At 39.9% G+C, this 16698-nt stretch overlaps 1 protein-coding gene across 3 annotated transcripts in view; it reads right to left on the bottom strand.

Moving 5' to 3' along the window:
* Positions 1-16698, bottom strand: part of rbfox3a (RNA binding fox-1 homolog 3a) — a 477512-nt gene that overhangs the window by 157390 nt on the left and 303424 nt on the right. For all 3 annotated transcript variants that reach the window (XM_072242701.1, XM_072242699.1, XM_072242700.1), the window contains exon 2: positions 11855-12103. In XM_072242701.1, coding sequence (XP_072098802.1) covers positions 11855-12103 — 249 coding nt within the window. The remainder of the gene's footprint in view (positions 1-11854; positions 12104-16698) is intronic.

Genomic DNA, 16698 nt, shown 5'->3' with positions numbered 1-16698 from the left:
ACTAATTAATTACCTTCAGATATTGGAAATCAGAACTTAAGGAATATAGAGTCTCTATTCTGCCACAGATATTCCTCTTATTCTGCTCACCCTTCCACTTCTTTACCATTTGAAATATTTTTGATTTTTAATCTTCCAGAGTTGCGATGGAATGTCACAGCATAGAAATGTAAAACTTTTTTTTCTCCATAAATACTGCCAGAACATTTCCAATATTTTCTATTCTTATTTCAAATCGAAGTTAATACTTCAAGTTTAAACAAATAGGGAAATAATAAACTCTATTTTCTTTATTGCCAAGTTGACTATGTTTCAGGGCCTGAACGAGCGCTCTCAATGATTGCTGGATGTGGGACTTGTCTATGAAGGATCCAAGTCCCTCAGGAGCCAAAAGGGGGATAGGAAAGATCCAGAAATAGAATGACGTTATTTTTACTGTGCACACGAATAGAAGAAGTTAAAATCCTAAACCCAGGATCATTAATCACTGGATGTTGGTGGGAAGGAAAACTGCTGAACATTACCTCCCTGTTGCAGTTTCTCGGAGGCACAAGTGACTGCAGATACACGCACCCAAAGCTTGGCCTGTCTCCCAGACTCTACAGATGCTGCTGACTTCTTTCAGCAGTTTGTTATTTTTTGCCCAGGTTTTTACTTTGTTGGGTTTTGATAAGGTGTGTGATCTGCCCACTTGTTTTTTTTTTATATATCTTCTGCATTCATTCTCTGTGCGTTGAATATCAGTGTTAAAGAAAAACATCCAATCCATCGTCTCCCTTTGTGCTTGCAGTCAAGTTATTCATCCATAAATTTGGTCATTATTGGACCAGACTGTGAATCTCTTCCAAAGAGCAGAATACACTAGACTTTGGTGTATCTCAGGGGTTCCCGACCTTTTTTATGCCATGGATCCCTACCATTAACCGAGTGGTCCATGGACCCCAGGTTGGGTACCCCTGGTGTGTCTGATTTTTCATTTTGCTACTGAACTGAGCATTTAAACTCAGAGGAAGAGCTTAGGTATGAGCACATGTTTTGTTCCTGGTCTATCAGCTTTATACCAATTGTAGCTAGATGTGACTGGGACCACCACCAGCTTGTTTGAAAAAATACCTTCTTTCCTTAATCTAATTACAATATCAGCTAAAAGAGTTTTATATAAATGTATTCTCTTGTCAAATGATACTATTGAAAAACTATTTTAATTGCTTGTAGGTATTTCCAATTATCAGAGACATTTAGAAGTCTGGAAAGGCTTTTGATAACCCAAGCTGTAAAGAGTCCAGAGATGGAGCCTTAGAATCCACATCCTGAAACCCAGTCGCTGCTCGTGGAAACCTGGCCTTGAACTTGAATTGCTCCATAAATCTTTGTAAGGTTAGTGTGACCACAGAATCACCAGCAGAGTAAGCATAAAGTTGGAGAGTAAGCATAAAGTCATAGAATCAAAGAGCATGGAAAACAGGCCCTTCGGTCCAATAGGTCCCTGCTGACCTGGTTGTCTGAGTAGACCAGGCCCTTCCACCCCTTCGAGCCACACTGTCCCAGCAAACTCCCAACAAACCCGACAAACCCTAACCTAATCTCAGGAATAAATATCAGAAATAAATGAATTGTATGCAAAATAAACATAAAAGTTATGAATAACAGTAGTACAAAACACCCCATCCCTAATTTATTTATTTATTATTTAATTTTTTTTTTCCCTCTCTTTCCCTCTCACAATAACTCCTTGCCTGTTCTCCATCTTCCTCTGGTGCTCCCCTCCCCCTTTCTTTCTCCCTAGGCCTCCCGTCCCATGATACTCCCCCTTCTCCAGCCTTGTATCCTTTTTGCCATTCAACTTCCCAGCTCTTGGCTTCATCCCTCCCTCTCCTGTCTTCTCCTATCATTTCAGGCCTCCCCCTCTCCCTCCCACTTTCAAATCTCTTACTATCTCTTTTTTCCGTTAGTCCTGACGAAGGGTCTCGACCCTAAATGTCGACTATACTTCTTCCTATAGATACTGCCTGGCCTGCTGCATTCCACCAGCATTTTTTGTGTGTGTGTGTTACAAAATAATAAGATCACTAGGTTAGTTTAGGTTATGATGCGTACTAGCCTCTGTGGTATCCAAGATATCTTCAAGGAGCAGTGCCTTAGGAAGGTACATCATTAAAGATCCCCACCACCCAAGACATGCCCTCCTTCCATTGATGCCATCGAGAAGGAGGTACAGAAGCCAGAAGGCACACAATCAGCGGTTCAGGAACAGCACCTTTCCCTCTCACAAACAAGAGAGGGAAATCTGAGCAACACACGCAAAATGATGGAGGAACTCTCAGCAGGCCAGGCAGCATCTAGGAACGTTGCAGGGTTTTGGCCCGAAATGTTGACTGTACTCTTTTCCTGGATGCTGCCTGCCCTGTTGAGTTCCTCCAGCATTTTGTATGTGTTGCCCTTTTTCCCCCTACCATCTGATTTCTAAATGGACATTGAACCCACCAACATTACCTCACTACATTTTATTAGTTTTTTTTCTGCAATACATACTTTAACTTAACTATCTAATAGCGAGATATATAAATTACTGTAATTAAGTTTTTGTTCTCTATATTCATTTATTATAGATTTCATTTTACTGCTCCTGTTAAGTTAACAAATTTCATGACATATGCTGGTGATATTGAACTTGATTCTGATTCTGAACATCTACACTGTAAAGGCATTGACCTTTCTTTTATTTACAAAATATTCATACCTCAGAATAGAGCAATATTGAATATTTAATGTGTTATATCACATCACACTCATCTCGACTAACCATCCCCTGTTACTGATGCATATGTTTGACAACAGCTTTAGGTAAGGCTGGATACACAGTTAAACAACAGAATCCAGAGGCTGGTGTCTGAGATGGTATCTGTAACACACACAGAAAGTATATCTTGCTCTCTGGTGCCATATTCAACTGTACTGAACTCCACAAATGTTCTGTATTTACATATTGGACACAGCCAAATTAGTGACCACTTTTAAAGTCTTCAGCATTCCAGCAGAAGTATCCAGTTGATTACTGAAAAATAACATCATTCCCGCTCCCCTAGCACTTTGGGTTGGCATTCCTTCACTATTATTTTCAGGGATATTAATGATATTAAATATTTGTTTTTTATTTCAATTCCCTTTCTCTCTCACTATTCTTCGGCTGGTTTAGTTTAAAAGGCTGTTGCTCTGTTCACAGTGATCCCAGATGCCCTGTAGAGGGCACCAGGCCTTTGTTTGTCCTGTTGACAGCAACTTTGTTTTCCAAAACCCCACAGAAAGTGCAAGAGCAGGTTCAATTCTATCAAATGACAAGTGTCATTCACAGTACCATCTGTCCCAATTTACTAAACTGATAACATTTCTATTCTTAAGCAACAAATTGCACCGTATAAAATCCATGTCAGAAACCAAGGAGTCTGTATATACTCTTCGCTTTCCAATGAAAGTTCATTCCCTATCCAATCAAAATCAAGTTTAATATCACTGCCGTATGTCGTGAAACTTGCTGTTTTGCAGCAGCAGCACATTGCAATACATAATAATAAAAAATATAAATACAATTAAGCATACATATTTGGTCTTAGATCAAATTAAGTAAATAGTGCAAAAAGAGGAAAAATAGTGAGGTAGTATTCATGGGTTCACTGTCTATTCAGAAATCCGATGGTGGAGGGGAAGAGGCTGTTCCTGAAATGTTGAGTGTGTGTCTTCAGGCTCCTGTACCTCCTCCTTCATGGTAGCAATGAGAAGAGGGCATGTCCTGGGTGATGGCGATCCTTAATGATCCATGCTACTTTCTTGAGGAATCGCCTCAGTGCTAGGGAGACTAGTGTCCATGATGGAACTGGCCGAGTTCACAGACTTCTGCAGCTTTTTCCAATGGCATCTGCATACCAATGGTGAATGCAACCAGCCAATGCTCCCCGTGGTACATCTGTAGAAATTTGCGAGTGTCATTGGTAACATACCAATTCTCCTCAAACTGCTAATGAAATATAACAACTGTCATGCCTTCTGTGTAATTGCATCAATATTTTGGGCCCAGGATAGACCTTCATAGATGTTGACACCCAGGAACACAAAACTGCTCATCCTTTCCACTGCTGATCCCTCCATGAGGACTGGAGACAGCAGTGCTTTCATCTGCTAGATGGCATGTCCTAAATCTTGTCTTTTTCTCCCCCAAAACCTCCTTAAGCAATTTACGGAATATATTTTCCTAAGGAACACAAGATATCATGACATAATTTCTCTGTTTTGATCATAATGCAAATTTAAACCAGATTTGGTTGTGGTATGGGAATATGTATTTTGCATTCTGATATTTTTTTCTAACAGCTTATTAATAAAAGTGCAGACATCTCTTGATAAAGGAGATATGTACAAGCGTACTGCAACTGAGATGTTTCCTACATCGCTCCAATCTCTCACATCACTTACAGTATTAGGTTTGCTTTATTAAGCACTAAATTTCTAGAATTTAATATCATATCCTTTGCATGTTTAAGATGGGAAGCTGGTAGCTTACAATATTAAGAAATCCAGTTTCTGGCTTATTTCCTGATGAATGTTTTAGCTGTTAGAAGAGGGATAATGAGAAGCATTGATAGGTGTGTTATTAACAGACAGTTGCCACCTTTAAAGGAAGTTTGACAGTTTTGTTAATCGTAATCTGATAGTATTGGCAGTTGAGACTGGTTTATTAGCACTTCCCATCCATTTTAAATTTCCACCGTCCAGCACATTGACATGAAACAATCTCCTTCCGCAGCAGGCTCTCCTTTCTGACATAAAGATTAAATCTTTGATACTACCTCCCTTCAGTTCACCCATTCCAGGAAAGAACTGGTCACTTAAATACACGAGATTCTGCAGATGCCGGAAAACCAGAATGACACACACAAGGTGCTGGAACTCAGCAGGCCAGGCAGCAACTATGGAGGGGAATAAACAGGCACTGCTTCAGGCTGTTTCATCAACTGCTTCATCAGTCCTTCCAGCATTTTGTGTGTTTTGCTCCGGGATTGGTCATTTTTCTAGGTCCTTCCCATACCACCCTGGAACTAGATCACAGGCAATACACAGGCGTCCTCTAATTTGATGAGACCAAGCCCAGACTAGGCGACTGCTTTATCGAGCATTGACAGTCCGGCTCATGTGGACACCTTGAGCTCTGGTGGCTATCTATTTTGATTCCCATCCCCACTGCCACATGGACCTGTCTGTTCTTTGCTTCCTCCACTGCCAGGGTGAGGCCAAATGCAACCTATTCCATCTGGGTAGTCTACAAATGAGATGGCATGAACACTGAATTTTATATTTTCAGGCAACCTGCTCCCCTCTCTGTCCTTTTCTCTGGTCCACTCAGTTCTTGCTGCACACTCCCAAACCCACACCCCTTTTCCAACACCCGGTTCAGCCAATTTCTTTCCTCTACTCCATGCGCCCATAATTCCCATTCTCCCCACTCTGGGTCCACTTCCACTGTTTGTATTTGTTCACTCCTCTTCCCTTATTTGGTTCCAAGACCCACTTTCCTTTCCTGTAAGATTCCACCGTCTATCACCCTTAGTTGTCTCCATCTCCTACCCTCCAACTCCTGTCAATATTCCACTCTTCCCTCATCCATCTGGCAATCATCTCTCCTGGCCTGGATCCACCTATTGCCTGCCACCTCTGGCCCCAACCCCATCCATCACCTCTTTGTAACACCCCTCTACACTCTTTCAGCCTAGCTGAAGGGTTTCTATCTGAGACCTTGACTGTCTAATTTTTTCCAGAGATGCTGCCGACCCAATGAGTTCCACCAGCAATTTGTTTTCTTGCTCCAGGTTCCAGCATCTGCAGTCTCTTTGTCTCCAATACACAAGAGTGGTTTGGTTTGGACTGGATGTTAAGTAGATTTATAGTGTTACGGTGTTTCCAATAAACTGATAACAAGGGGTCATCGGAGTTCATGCGTAAACTTGGGAGAAAAATAGATTGGCGAATGGATTTTAGAATTGAGTTGCACTTAAGAGTTGCATATTAAAAAAGATTGAATGTTCACATTACCAATAAAAGGGACCACAGACTTTTGAGTCATACTACAGCTCACAAGCTTTCTTAGCCATTAGACAGAATGTCTAGGGAAGTTAAACGATTTACTGTTTCACTTCAATTGCACATCATATATTCATAGCCATCATGGTGAGGAAAGATATTTTTTCAATGGATACATTGTGAGGTGTTCACATTGTGTATACTTGGGGAGGCGGATCAACTGATTAGCGGACCTGCTGTTGGAGGGTTTGAGAGGTGCAGCTGACACAGATGCTACCTCACAACTTCAGTGACCTGGGCTCAATCTGACCTCCAGTGCTGTCTGCATGGGGTCTGCAAGTTCTCCCTGTGACTCCTTAAGTCTCCTCCAGGTGCTCTTCTCCAGTTTCCTTCCCATATCGCACAAATATGTTGATCGGCATGTTAATTAGCCATTGTAGTAAACTGTATATAGCGACAGAAACTGGAAGGAGTTGGTGGCGTTGTGGGACGAATGAGCAAATGATTGGGGAAAATGGCTGTTTGACGGTCAGCACCAACTTGAGGGGCTGAAAGGTCATGTTTCCTGGTGTCATGGATTCTTGATTACCTGACCGGCAGACCACAGTACGTGTGATTACAATACTGTGTGTCCGACAGAGTGATCAGCAGCACTGGGGCTCCACAGGGGACTGTCTTGTCTCCCTTTCTCTTCACCATCTACACCTCGGACTTCAACTACTGTACAGAGTCTTACCATCTTCAGAAGTTTTCTGATGACTCTGCCATAGTCAGATGCATCAACAAGGGAGATGAGGCTGAGTACAGGGCTACGGTAGGAAACTTTGTCACATGGTGTGAGCAGAATTATCTGCAGCTTAATGTGAAAAAGACTAAGGAGCTGGTGGTGGATCTGAGGAGGGCTGAGGCACCGGTGACCCCTGTAGCCATCCAGGGGGTTAGTGTGGACATGGTGGAGGATTAGAAATACCTGGGGATACGAATTGACAATAAACTGGACTGGTCAAAGAACACTAAGGCTGTCTACAAGAAGGGTCAGAGCCGTCTCTATTTCCTGAGGAGACTGAGGTCCTTTAACATCTGTTGGACGGTGCTGAGGATGTTCTACGAGTCTGTGGTGACCAGTGCTATCATGTTTGCTGTTGTGTGCTGGGGCAGCAGGCTGAGGGTAGCAGACACCAACAGAATCAACAAACTCATTCGTAAGGCCAGTGATGCTGTGGGGGTGGAACTGGACTCTCTGACGGTGGTGTCTGAATAGAGGATGCTGTCCAAGTTGTATGCCATCTTGGACAATGTCTCCCATCCACTACATAATGTACTAGTTGGGCACAGGAGTACATTCAGCCAGAGACTCATTCCACCGAGATGCAACACTGAGCATCATAGGAAGTCATTCCTGCCTGTGGCCATCAAACTTTACAACGTCTCCCTTGGAGGGTCAAACACCCTGAGGCAATAGGCTGGTCCTGGACTTATTTCCTGGCATAATTTACATATTACTATTTAATTATTTATGGTTTTATATTGATATATTTATACTCTACTCTTGGTTGGGGCAACTGTAACGAAAATCAATTTCCCTCGGGATCAATAAAGTATGACTATGACTATGACTATGTATGATTCTATGAAGTCACACTTTGGGCTCCTAGAGGCACATTAAAAGGTAATAAGGAAACAGTACTATATTCAAGGCCAAACAGGAAGTAGAGAGGAGACACAAAAGTGCAGGCTTGGAAGGAAAACTCAAAGAGTTAAAATATTTTCCATTTGAAATTCACTGGAAAGGACGATAATGTTTAAAACAAGTGCAAATAGGGTGTGTGGTTTCCTTTTTTTTTAAACCAGGAGTATTGGGATTGAATTCAGGAGGTGAAATCTCCTTTCAATACTATTTTATCTTCTTAGTTGTTACTTGTAGAATAAAGCAACTTATTTGGCTCTGTACACCAGAAGTTTTGTCTGCCTTTAATTGTGGATAACCATATGCAGGTAAATATGACAGGTCAATATCCAGATCACAAGATTCCCTTGGGTAATTTGGGAAGATGCCTGAATAAACAATGTTTAAAGGGACTATCCCACTGGCCAACAACATTACACAGTGTAAAACACATCTGAAATATGTAAAACAGACACTGGAAGAATTGTTATTGTCAGGACAACAGTTTTAAGAATATGCAATGCAACAATTGATATTATTTTAGGAGCTGTATCAATTATTTCACCTTAGAGGGAATCCTTTAAGCAACAATCATTCAGACTCCTGAACCAGCGTAGGTAACTTCACTCACCTCAACAATAAACTGATTCCACAACCTATGGCCTCACTTTTAAGGACTTAACAACTCATGTTCCCAGTATTATTTTATTTTATGTATTTATGTGTCTTTTTTATATTTGCATAGCTTTTCTTGTTTTACATGTTTTTTTGTCAGTCTTTGTGTGTAGTTTTTCACTGATTCTATTGTTTTTCTTTGCTCTACTGTGAATGCCTGCAAGAAAATGTATTTCTTGGTCATGTATGGTGTTATATACATACTTCTATAATAAAGTTACTTTGAACTTTGAAGAGAAGAAAATAGATACTAGGAAAGGAAATTTGCGTAGATAACCCAATAAAAATTGTGATAACACAGCCATCTTGGATCAAATGACTTTCTTTTGCATTGCAATTGTTAAGTTCCCATAATTGCTGTAGTTTCATCCTAACAATGTATTGAACAAGGCTTCTGCTACCGACAAGGGAATTGGAAATATTGTCTAAACTTGTAAGTATGCATAACTGCTCTCAGGGCATGTAACCTCAAGGGTCATTTTATACTCAATTCCAGCCAATTTATTATTCATTGACAAAGTTTTAGGATTTTATTTTACAAGAAAAAGTGTTCAATTCATTAGAAAAACCTGCTAGAGTTTATTTCTGTAAAACACTTCTTTATTTGACCTGTTAAGTGTTATGGCATCTTTAGAAACGAATCCTTAATATGCCCAACACTGTTAACTATAAAGAGCCTATTCTTTGAGAACCCTTATTAATGGAAATAAAACCTTCGTCCTCAAAAATATATATCAGGCTCATCAGTTATTTGTACAATATTTGAATTTCCTTCGCTATCAAGTATGGTAGTATTGTTTATACAAATGCATTTTCAACTAATTGCTAAAATACTGTTTTGGAAATAACTAACAGTAAAATAGTTATTCACATTTTAAATTAACATTACTGTAGTTTAAAAAATCATATCTTACAAATTGCAGTGTATGCAAAACCCTCAACAAGGCACAGTAGTTTCATGAATCCCCTGTGTTCACTTGGCTCTTGTTGGCTGAGATACTGCAGCATTGCAAGCATTATGTAGTGGACATTTAACACTATCTGCAGAGCTGTGAGTCTGAACCGGGTGGGATATGGTGATGCGTGTTTTTGTTGGATGGAAAGAATAAAACAAGCATCTAAAAAGTGTTGCATTTGGTAAGTGGGTCCATTAATTTTTAGTATTGTTAAAAGGCCGAAAAGAGTATTTTGTCTTTCTGTTTTGCCTATAGTACTTAGTGTTTTGTTTACTTCCTTTGGAGTTTGCAAAGATTTAGCATGACATCTAAAATTTTGACAAACTTCCTTGGATGTCTGGTGGAGGGTATATTGACTGGCTGCATCACAGCTTGGTATGGAAACACCAAAGCCCTTGAATGGAAAATCCTCCAAAAAGCAGTGGATACAGTCCGGTCCATCACGGGTAATGCCCTCCCCACCAGTGATCACATTTACATGAAACACTGTTGCAGGAAAGCACCATCCATCTTCAGGGATTCCCACCACCCAGGACATGCTCCCATCTCACTGCTGCCATCAAGAAGGCGGCACAGAAGTCTCAGGACAGTTATTACCCCTGGTTTAGGAACAGTTATTACCCCTCAACCATCAGGCTCTTGAACCAAAGGGGATAACTTCATTCAACTTCACTGGACCAATCACTGAAATGTTCCCACAACCTATGGACTCACTTTCAAGGGCTATTTACCTCATATTCTCAATATTTATTGCTTGCTTGCTTGCTTATTTATTTATTTATTTATTAATTATTTTGTTCTTTTAGCATTTGCAGAGTTTGTTGCCTGTTGCACACTAGTTGAATGCCTAGTTGGTGTGGTCTTTTGCTGATTCTATTATGGATTTATTGAGTATGCCCACAAGAAAATGAATCTCAGCTGGCATGTGTCGACTTTGATAATAAATTTACTTCGACTTTAGTACCTCTACTTGCGTCTCTTGAGGATTGTGAATATCAGGACAATTTTAGGTGCACCACACATTATCATAAAAACTGAAACATCCCACAACTATTTAAGAATACGTAGAATTGCTTTCATTATTTTCAAGTGTTTATCAACATAAGATTTATATCACTGTAAGTGGGGCTCAATCTTAAAAGTTTACCATGATCAAACTCTATGTTAAGGTGAAGAGTGGATTACTCCTGTCACACTGTTCCTTCCAAATAGATAATCTGCTCTTTTACAATTGATAGAAGTGGAAAGCAGAGTCTTAAAAAGTATACAATGACTCAGAGTGGTGCGACCTATACTGTGATTGTTGCTGCATATAAGGGATCACTGCCTGCTTTACTCAGTGCCAGGATACTCCAGTCATTTTGTTGTGTACTTCTCTGTCATTGGTGCCAAAGACTATGTGCAAGGGCAGGATTATTTTTAGTGTGTGAATGCATTCAGCACGCTGGTAAATGCAGATGGTTTACCAACTGGTAGCATGAGCCACCGCCAAGTGCAACTCAGGCTGTATTGGCATAAGCTGACTGCAAGTCGGAGCTCCACTTGTCTTACCCTGAAAGCGAAGCACAATCCCGACATGCTAGAAGTACCTGGCATACATTTCATCACCTTTCCCATTATTATTGTGTGGTCTTCAACAGACAGCAACCTAAAACTGAGTCATGTGCCTCAAGGTCATTCTCACCTTGAACCACCTTCATATATGCTTTGAAAGTATCACAATCAACAATGCAGTTCAGACTGTTCCAGCCTTTTTGGCATTGGCAGGTGTCAAAATGTAAGTGGTTTTGTTTAAAAACTGCCCTGCACCAATTCTCTTTATACAAGATGTTTACTTAAGTTTCAAAATAAAACTAAATTCTTAAAGATTTTTCCTCATGTGGCACTTCCCATTCAAACACTAGTCTGTTAATTGTAACATAATTAAAAGACCTTAAGGCATCAGAGCAGGGTTACGTCACTCCATCCATTGAGTAGGCTCCACCATCCAATCAAAGCTAATTGATTATCCCTCTCAACCCCATTCTTCTCCTTGTAACCTCTGATGCCTTATTAATCAACAATCTATCAAACTCTGCTTTAAACATACCCAATGGCTTGGCTTTCACAGTTGTCTGTGGTAATGAATTCCATAGATTCACTACTGTCTGGCTGAAGAAATTTCTCCTCATTTCCGTTCTAAAGGTATGTCCTACTCTGGTCCTAGAATCCCCACTATAGGATACATCTTCTTCACATCCATTCTTTCATCTCAACCTTTCAATAGTTGACAGGTTTCATTGAGGGCTATTAACCTCAATATTTTTGGAATTGTCAATTTGCAATTGTGATATGGAATATTGAAGTAAATTGCATTAAATAATGTTACTTTGGTAGAATATTAACAATTATTTTCTACACAAAGCGGTTTTGTCTTTGCATTTCCTACTTCTGTTTCCAATCACTGTTGGCTGCATTCATGTAGAAGGTGTAAGGGTTGAGCACTTACCGGTACTGTGGATGCGCCCGTTAAGGACTGTGTGTTTGCATCAGTGCACGGCTGGTCGGAATGCGTCTGCGTGGGTGTGTAGATGGTCATGGCGTGCTCTGGTACCGTGGTCTGTCCGGTGTAGTCCTGAGTAGGGTGTGGGTGCGCTGGAGCATATTCAGCGGGGATTCCGTTCTGCGGTGTGGGGTACTGGGCCGGGGGATAGGGCTGTGCCATTGCTTCTGGGGGTGCTGTGGCTTCTTGGTTACCCTGAAACAACACAATAATAAAGTCTGTCAGCATTCATACATATAATTCCATATAAAGAAATGTATGATTCACCATAGCCATTTGCAGGGAGATTAGGAAAAAAACATATGTAATATTTCAAACCATAAATTTCCCAAGTGACAAGCGGAACAAAAGTACTTGTGGGATCTCACAGTAGCTGTGGCCTGACAATTCTTATTGTCGAACATAGGTGGAATTTAATAATTACAAAAATATATGTATACACTACTCTCGGGAACAGTACCCTTTGTACAACACATCATTAACACACAGCATTTCAGCAGATCGGAACTGCAATGCTTAGGAAAATACCAGAGATCAATTAATTGATAAATACTTGATTATAGCCCGTGATTGAGCACTGCAGTTTTGTCAGCATTTCCAGCTGTTGCATTGATAGGTTAAATCAGAAAACCAGCTGAATATTCTGATAACAGGCCCTCGGCTCCCCACTGACAGGGATCAGTCACTCAGGCTCTTCACATACAGAGAACAAGAGCTTGCACAATTTCAAGCAGAGCTGTTTTATCACACTGCCAATCATTGCATTCGCTTTGTCACAGTGCCCCTTGCACACAGAGTTGTCACAAAGGTATCCTTCCAAAGTATTTCATTTCCTTTAATGCTCTTCCAGTATTTAGCTCAGAGCAATGATTTAAAAAAAATCACTATTATTTTATATACAGTCAGGTATTAAAAGTAGGGTCATTGGCTGGCAAGATGTTGAATCATTCAAAGGTAAGCATGGACTCAAATATTACATACTGACACCTCTGAGAAACACCACAGGGTCCACTGGCAATAATGACTTATTGCTAAGCATGCTTGCATCAGACGCTGCAGAAAATACCCAAGGTTTAGAGCTTGTGAAAGCCAGGTCCTGTGGATACAAAGTAACTGAACAAGTTCTCTGAATGAGTTTGAACTCTTGCTTTATACTCAGAATAGCCAAAATGTTGATGGCATTAATGTACACATGGTCCCTCCATTGACTTGAATGGTGAAGCACCTTCAATAATTCCAAAAGACTGAAGTAGGGTAAATACTGAAAGGCTTTTATTCGCAGTAAAATACGACCTCCATGCTGAGTGTCTGCCCCCAGACTGAGGAGGAGGGGCAAGGCGAAATCACCTTTATTCAGGGGTCTGTGGGAGGAGCCACAGGGGCAGTCAGCAGAGGGGTGTGTCCAGATAGTTAACCCAGTTACAACATATATATGGTTTACCACAAATGGCTCCTGTGGTCTCCTACTTAGAATATTTCTGAATGTCTCAGTTGATTCTTTTCTGTGTGCTCATGCTCAACAGCAAGTGGATAGACTTGATGTAGTATTAGCTCCAAGTATAAATAGAGGCTATAGGCAGCACTGTTGTCATTGCATCGTTCCTTCAGTTTTGCCAATCAGATAATGCGCTCAAGACTCTGGAGAGTGGCTTGAAACTGCTATCAGGTGACCTCGATGGGAGTGCTGCCTCTCAGCCTTATCCTTCATACTTTTCAATATCAAAGCCCATAAGCAATCTGTGCAAATTGAGTAACATTATCTTAGCATTGTTTATGAAAAAGGATCTATTAGTGCCTCCTATCTTCAAAATATACATTGACATTATGCGAGACTCGCTTAAGGAGCTTATCAGGAAAGTTAGCCAAATAGCTCCATCAGCAGTTTTTTTTTTCTAATACCCTGAAATACTTTGTTACAGGTAGAACATCTATGTCTCTTTGGCAGGATGGATATAATATCTCCGCAATATCAGGAAAGTCCTGGGTTCATTCCTTCTCTGTTGAAGTTAATTTATCTTGGTTGGGCAGCACTGGGATGAAACCACTGACGAAATTTCCTTGCGTTAGAGAGGGAAAAGTAAACTATTCATGCTTCTTCCTTTTGGATGACCTGCTGAGTGGAGATTTTTATCTGCTTACACTAATAGATCAAAGACATCTCTCCAAATTGTTCCATGGCTTTGCCCCACCTTCTCTTCTGTAACCTTCAGATATCTACATATAATCCACAAAATCTGATCTCTTTAGCATCTTTAATTTTAATCATCATCAGTAATTTCTCCTACTGTGAATGGCCTTGAAATCTCTCTCTCTTTCTCTCTCTCCTTTTTTCATTTAAGACAGTCCTTAATGCCCACATCTTTAATCAGACTTTAGGTCTGATGTGTTGTGGATTTAATATTTAATAATTTGAGTGATAATGTAAATGCATTGTTTGATTGAGCATCTTTTGTTGTTTACATATTGCATTGAGGGATATAAGTAAAAGTACATAAATGATATGCATGCACCTCGCTTAAAGTAAAAATAAAATTAGACTTGCATTCCTAGCTTTCTTGTTTTCCTTTTAATTAGTTTTTATGTTTTGTAGTTACAAAACATAACAGTGTCGATGAGGTATTTTTAAAAATCAACCTGAAATGACTAGGTACCTATTGAAGTGCAGCAAGATATTCACGGTTTTAAGAAGCACAGCAAGAAACGGCCAAGTGCAACACAGCAGCACAGCAAGGTTTTTCCTTCTTCTTCGCAAGGCGAGAAATTCATTCGAATTAAAAAAAGGCAGAAAATGGAAGAATTCACAGGTTCATAAACAGTGAGCACTAGGTGATGATGATCATTAAGAAAAGAGCAGAAATGGCACATTGGAAAGATTGACACGTTTGATTACACAATAGATAACTGGTTTAAGTGTACTGAACTAATTGAGCAGTATTTGTAAATCAGATTGAATAGCCAATGAGAAACAATTACCAATTTTGGGTCAGTGCTTTGAATTTAAAGGCATACAGTTTGCTTAGCAGTTTAACTGCTCCAACCAAACCAGGCAAAATGAGCTTCGCTGATATTGTGAAAGCAATGTTGGAACATTTAGAACTGAAGCCAGTGTTGATTGTAGGTACTCTAGGTTTCATAAATGGAATCAAAAGGAAGAGGAGTCCATTTCAGCGTTTGTGGCTGAATTGAAGAGAATTTCTCAGCATTGACAGTTCAGTAATGGGTTTAATGCTGCACTGAGAGATCGCTTAGTTTGTGGAATCTTACAAGAAAGCATACAAAAATCGCTCCTACCTAAAGCACAACTTACATTTAAAAGAGCTGTTGAAATGGCTGTATCAATGGAAACAGCAGGCAGAGACACAATTCACTTGTATTAAGGAATGAAAGTGAGTGTGAACAAAATTGCAATTTCTAAACAGTAACTGGCTTGGCCAAACAAATTGGTGTTACTGTTGTGGCAAGGGCTCATGTACACAAGACCAATGCAGGTTTAAAGGTGAAACTTGCAGAAAATGCCACGAAGAAGAACATATACAAAGAGCATGTTGGGCAAACAAAAATAAATTCACTGCATAGCGAAAAGAAAAGGCTATAAATAAATAAAAAAAATCATCAAGTTGCAGTTTCTAAAAGAGTTCTAACTTGCGTGCTGTTGATGAAAAATCTGATTATGATTAGAGTGACACTGGACTGAGTAGACTTGAGATTTACAATGCAAAAACAATAGATAAGCCATATGGCTTACACCAGAAGTAAACAGTAAAAAAATTAAAATGGAATTGGACAGTGACTTGGCTGTTTCAGTCATTCCACAAAATCAGTTTGAATGGCATTTCAAAGATACAGAACTGAAGCCTACAGGTATCTAACTAAGAATTTATATTGGAGAAAAGATTAACTCTTGTGGGAATGACATTTTGTAACAGTAAAATACAACAACCAACAATCCACACTAGGCTTTTATGTGGTAAAAGCAGAAGGGCGATCATTGTGGTAACATGATTTGACTGAGACAACTACAACTTGATTGGAGATCCACCCACCATTTGTATGCCCCATCCCCTGTAAAATTGCCAACTGAAAGCAAATTAAGAAAGGTCCTGGAGAATGCTACAACTGTGTCTATGCAGTATACCGTGAACTGTTGCCTAACAGAGGGAAAACAATTTATGGTCCAACCTCTGTAGCTCTGGTTGGAAAGCATATTGGACCAAGGAAGGGCCGTGCTGCTCAGAGGAATCATCAAAGTGATGAACGCAGTGATCTGACTACAACAGTTTTTGTAAGCAACGTATCTGAGAAAGCTTCTGAAATGATAATTGGTCAGTTCATTGTGAAATGTGGCTCAGGTTTAAGCTGGAGGGGAGTTCAAGAACTTTCAGGAAAGTTGCAAGCATTCAGTTTGTGTGAGTATAAAGAATCAGAATCAACTCTGTGAATTAAAATTATTGCACAAACTTCAAGTGAGAGACAGAAAGCTGCTTGTAAAAGTAGATGCAAAGACCAAAGCCCAGATGGATGAATGGAAGGCCAAAAATAAAGGAATCAATGGAGATACGAAAACAGAGGATTCGTCAAATGATGTTATGGATGAGAAAGCAACAGCAGAAATCAGATTGTAAAGGGAGCAAAAGAAGGATTAATAAAAGAATACTTTAGTGAACTAAATGCACCTTCCCAAGATAAAGATGCACATCCTGGAAAGAAGAGAAAAGAAATGAAAGAGGACATAAGAGCCATGGAAATAGAATAGGATGAAGAAAAGCTAATTTCTTGAGAAATTAGCAAAT

Source organism: Mobula birostris, chromosome 24 (assembly GCF_030028105.1).
Source record: "Mobula birostris isolate sMobBir1 chromosome 24, sMobBir1.hap1, whole genome shotgun sequence".
Lineage (NCBI taxonomy): Eukaryota > Metazoa > Chordata > Chondrichthyes > Myliobatiformes > Myliobatidae > Mobula > Mobula birostris.
Note: the sequence above shows the minus strand (reverse complement) of the source record. Positions and strands in the feature narration are given on the sequence as shown.